This window comes from Miscanthus floridulus, chromosome 4 (genome assembly GCF_019320115.1).
Source record: "Miscanthus floridulus cultivar M001 chromosome 4, ASM1932011v1, whole genome shotgun sequence".
Classification (NCBI taxonomy): Eukaryota; Viridiplantae; Streptophyta; class Magnoliopsida; order Poales; family Poaceae; genus Miscanthus; species Miscanthus floridulus.
In genome coordinates, this window is record NC_089583.1 from 31,103,207 (window position 1) to 31,108,188 (window position 4,982).

General features: G+C 46.8%; 1 protein-coding gene across 4 annotated transcripts; it reads right to left on the bottom strand.

The window, feature by feature from the left end:
- Positions 1 to 2,041: 2,041 nt before the first annotated feature.
- LOC136551247 (uncharacterized) lies at positions 2,042 to 4,330 on the bottom strand. 4 transcript variants are annotated; one of them, XM_066542833.1, is made up of 5 exons: positions 4,170 to 4,330; positions 3,510 to 3,569; positions 2,812 to 2,929; positions 2,541 to 2,705; positions 2,042 to 2,385 (listed from the first exon to the last, which is right to left on the bottom strand). In XM_066542833.1, the coding sequence occupies exons 1-5, from the start codon at positions 4,274 to 4,276 to the stop codon at positions 2,251 to 2,253; spliced, it is 585 nt and encodes a 194-aa protein (XP_066398930.1). In that variant the 5' UTR covers positions 4,277 to 4,330; the 3' UTR covers positions 2,042 to 2,250. The 4 variants fall into 4 exon arrangements, 2 of the variants coding, with proteins under 2 accessions (XP_066398930.1, XP_066398931.1); XR_010782506.1 differs by lacking the exon at positions 3,510 to 3,569 and having other exon boundaries at positions 2,816 to 2,929; positions 4,170 to 4,313; XM_066542834.1 differs by lacking the exon at positions 3,510 to 3,569 and having other exon boundaries at positions 4,170 to 4,323.
- Positions 4,331 to 4,982: the final 652 nt, after the last annotated feature.

Below are 4,982 nucleotides of genomic sequence, written 5' to 3' on the forward strand. Positions count from 1 at the left end.
GCCTGGCTGGAGAAGGCTAGCGATGAAGGCATGGCTGAAGAAGGCTGGCGACGAAGGCCTGGTCGGAGAAGGCTCCGACGAAGGCCTAGTCGGAGAAGGCTGGCGACGAAGGTCTGGCCAGAGAAGGCTGGCGACGAAGGTCTGACCAGAGAAGGCTGACGACGAAGGCCTAGTCCGAGAAGGGCTGGCGACGAAGGCCTGGCCGGAGAAGGCTCCGACAAAGGCCTAGCCAAAGAAGGCTGGCGAGGAAGGCCTAGCCGAAGAAGGCTGGCGACGAAGGCTCGGTCAGAGAAGGCTCCGATGAAGGCCTGGCCACTAAAGGCTGGCGACGAAGGGCTGGCCGGAGAAGGCCTAGCCGGAGAAGGCTCCGACGAAGGCCTGGCTGAAGAAGGCGACGAAGGCCTGGCCGGAGAAGGCTCTGTCGAAGGCCTGGTCGGAGTAGGGCTGGTGACGAAGGCCTGGCCAGAGAAGGCTGCGACGAAGGCCTGGCCGGAGAAGGCTCCGATGAAGGCCCGGAGAAGGCTCTACAACGATGGTCTAATGTGGAGGTTCCATGGAGAGTGAGGCAGTGGCTAGGGTTTTGCGAAAAAATAGTGGGAGAAGAGAGAGAGCCCCCCTTGCCCTCATGATCTTAGCATTATATAGGCAGCAGAAATTTACAAGTGACCCCTCAATGGGTGTGGGTTTTACATGCCACTTCAATGGCGCTAGTTGGGCCTCTTCTAAGGGACTTGACGCATATGAATATGGCATGTCCCAACATAAAGAGAGGAACCAAAATACACAATCCATACCGTTTGTTTTGTGACATGCGAGTAATAAAATGCAACAGTCTAGTGATGGATAGATAGTGTAAGTACTCTACTTTCTTCAGTAGAATCAAATGCAACAGTCTAGTGATGGAGGCACATATCAGTAGTTTAATAAATGAGACAGCCTATATATTGTCATTGATTAGTTGAGATTTCAAGTTGCATAGTATTTAATTAATATCTAACTCATTTTTATTAGCTTTGTCAAATTTTGCTTGGTTTTTAATTTAAGAATTATCCAACAGATCACTTGCATTACTGCTTCATCAGCACAATTAACAACAGCAGATATGTATGCAATATGTTAGGATAGGCTCCCATGTTGCTATATATCTGTTAGGGCTTGTTTAGATGGATAATTAGATAATTATCCAACTCAATGCCTCCAAACCCATGTGGATTGAGTATGCAGCTAAACAAGCCGTTAAGTGATTCGTTTTCTTTCTGCGTCATGTATATACAGGACAAAAATATTACCTCTTTAATACTCAAACTCAAGAAAACAATGATCCAAAAAGACAAACATGCATGGGCAACAGTCTCGAAGGGTCAAATGTTTGCTGATATATACGATAAAAGAACGTGTTGTGTCAAAATGGATGACATCAATTGCAATGCAGATCAAACATTGGATTTCGATTTTCGTTTCTACTAAAACGATGGCAAATAGAGGTCAACCCTTGTTTCTACTGGTTGATTCTTATCAAAAGAATTGGTGTGATCCATTTCCTTACCTCCTAGTATATCAATAGAGTACTAGTTAGTTGTAGAATATGTCCTAAGTTCCTATACTAGTTCCTTAGCAAAGATAGAGAAGTGCATCACTACGTGAAAAACGCTTTGTAGGGGCGGCTGCAGATCATTTGTAGAGGCAGCTCAACCAGCCGCCCCTACTATACCGTCTCTATAAATCATGCATTTGTAGGGACGGTTCCCAGACCGCCCTTACAAATCAATTTGTAGGGACGGCTGGTGTTACTAGCCGCCCCCTACAAATCGATTTGTAGGGGCGGTTGGTACTGTAGCCGCCCCTACAAATCAATTTGTAGGGGCGGCTGATAACACCAACCGCCTCTGCAAATTGATTTGTAGGGGTAGCTACAGTACCATCCGCTCCTACAGTACATTTTTTCGCAAAAAAAATTTAAATTTACAATTCAAATTCGACCAGAACATATATATCTTTGTATATATAATTCAAATCAGGCATACTGATAATTTACAAGTGCCATCACAGCTTGTTATATAATTCAAATCAGGCATACTATAATAATAACCTCAAAAAGCGCGTGAGTAATTTTTATTTTTCCAAGTGAAATTGAGTTCTAACGCTGTAACTGAAGGCCTGATGACACCAGCCGGCAACCGTCGATGTCATGTCTGATGTCTCGTACTCCTACCGTCTACCAACTGAACCATGGCAGCATCCTCCAGCCGGCTACAGAGTGCCGAGGCAGCACCAGTGATCCTCCGTGAAGGCCGCGTCGCGGTGGCGGAACGCGGCCTCGGCAGACACGAGCTGCTGAAGCACCGTGATTTTGTCCCCCAGCTTCTGGCTCCTCTTACATGGTGCCTGCACAAAGTATATAATAACCAAAAAAAGGAAAAAAAAACATTCAGAATACAGAACGTTCAGGTGATGTTGATGTCCGGGATCAGGCAGGCATCGAAGCCAGCCTGCTGTGCATACAAACGGGGTTTACATGCGAGCAAAACAACCTTGGTTACCTTCATCATAGACTGATTTCTTGTTGGTTTCGGATTGCACCGTTGGCCGTGCTGTGGACCTTGTGCTGTCGCTGGCGTCGTTGTCTTGAGCCTCTTTGATCCCCTGAGACGGCTGCCATCACCGGTCACCGTCTCCCCCGCTGCCGTCCATTTCATCGAGTAGTGCTGACAGAAACAGGCATGTCCAAGACGCAAGTTTAATACTAGAACCATTAGCATGATACTAGAAGGTTTCAACTTGAACAATGTGAAGAGAATCACAAGTGCATACTGACAATCTACAAGTGCCGTCACAACTTGTTATTTCTTGTGAGGATGTGGTCCAAGTAATCAGGCATCCCAGAAGACATTCAAACACGAATAGTTGCATTGCAAGGTAAAGAATAGGCCTGCAAAAGCTAGAAAAGTACATATAAACCAATCTCAACAAAGAAGATCCTAAATTGGATCACTATATATTATATAGGCATAGAAGACAATGAGGACAAATTGAAAATATAGAAGCAATATGTCAGTATCTCAAATGAGAGAAGCATAGAATTGGCAAGAGATTGTGCCCATTTCATAGAATAGAGAAGAGTTTGTTACAGGAACAAACTCATATATACATATGCTTGATGATCTTCTAATCTAAGTTACTTATGTCAAATACAACAATTCCAGTTTAGCATCTATGCAACTGGGATTTGTCCAGGCTCAAAACTAAGGACCTATGATGCATATGAAGCCATTAGCCATTATGTTCAAATGCAAAACAAACAGGGACTTGGAAAAATGGGAAAAATCAATATGGGCAAGATCTTAATTGAGTTTCAAAATATTCGAATTTGTGTAGAGACAGTGGTATGTCCTTAAAACTCTGGTGTTACTTTACGCAGGCTTTTTATGCAAGTATATATGCATTTTTAAGAAAGTATATTAGCCATTTTATCAGAGCTCCTGCGAAAAAAAATCATACATGGTGCTAACCTGCTAAACAGAGGAAATAGAGCTGTCCCTTGAAGCAGCCAATGGATCTCTGGAATGGAACTAACTAATCAATAAGATAAATCCCAGGAAAATGCACAGTCAGCTGAGACATAGAAAAGCAAGCGAAAAGTTCAACTCTAAACTAAATGCCCATAGCTACAACCTCTATCATTATGTGTACCCAGCCCCTATCATATTGGATCTCCCAACTGGAATGTAATGTTAGTTGGTAGGTAGCAAACAGATATAACCATGAAGGGCAAAGTTCTGATAGGCTATACTTGCAACAGTTGGACAAAGTGGGACGATTAGACAAATGTATGCATCGATATATGTATGTACCATGTAACGCGATCGAAATGCTCTGGTTTCATGTTGCGTTCCTGTTGTCCTGAGGTAAGATAAGTTTTATATTGGTACCAACAATAATCGTATATCTGTAATAATTTTCAGGTATTTTGTTCCGATCGCGTTAACATGTAGAGGTGACATTACTGCTGAAAACATATTTAAATTACATATTTCATCTATTACATTCTGTTCTACATGATCTGCCCAAAAATCACAAGAAGTTGTACCCTGATCTAAAGACCCAGAAAATTGTTTTGGAATACAAACTGCAAGAAGCCAATCTTATGGAAAAAGGGCATCAGAAGGCACCTGCACACTTCTATCACTGGTACTTTCTCGGCGAACACCTTGAATATGGCACTTGGTCTTCCTCTAAGGCAATGCATCAAACATCTTGAGCATGCCGTGTGGTCCATACATGTGAAGCATCAACAGTGTCCAACAGCAGGTAGCGAGGAAGATAGCGGAAGTTACAGCCGTCAGGATTAGGCATGGTGGTGCAGTAGCAACTTGGGATCTGGATCGTGGTACCTGAGGCTGATGTGGGAGCCAGTTCTTGCGATGGTGTTTGGAGGGACAGGGGGAGAGAGGCCGCCGGTGTACTGTGCAGGGCCCGTCGCGGCCGGAAGCACTAGATCCAGCGTGCGAAAGCGCCCAGGCCGCCGCCTTGGGACAGCCGCAGCTGGGGCTTGGCCACGCCGCCACGCCGGGAGGGGGAGCGCCTGTGGCAGGGCTGCCACAGTCGGGCGGCCCGTGGCGCGAGGGCCGGCGGGCTGGCCGCGGCCAAGGGCCGGTGCGCCGGGTTCGGCCGTGCCGGGGGGGCGCCGCCGCCGGAGGGGAGCCCGTGGGGATGGCCGCTGACGCCGCCGCGGGGGGGGGGGGGGGGGGGGGGAGGGGGTGCGGCCGTGGGGACGGCCGGCGGCGGGGAGGCGAAACCCTAGGCTCCCCTGTTCGCTTCGGGAGGTCGCGTCGAGAGGGAGAGGGAGCGAAGAGGAGAGAAAGAGAGGGCGACGGGCGAGGCAAACCGGCTTAATATATTAGAATTTTATTGTCGGTTCGGTATTTGTAGGGCGGCCGGTGATTCAGCCGCCCCTACAAATGGACACAGCAGGGGCGGCTGGT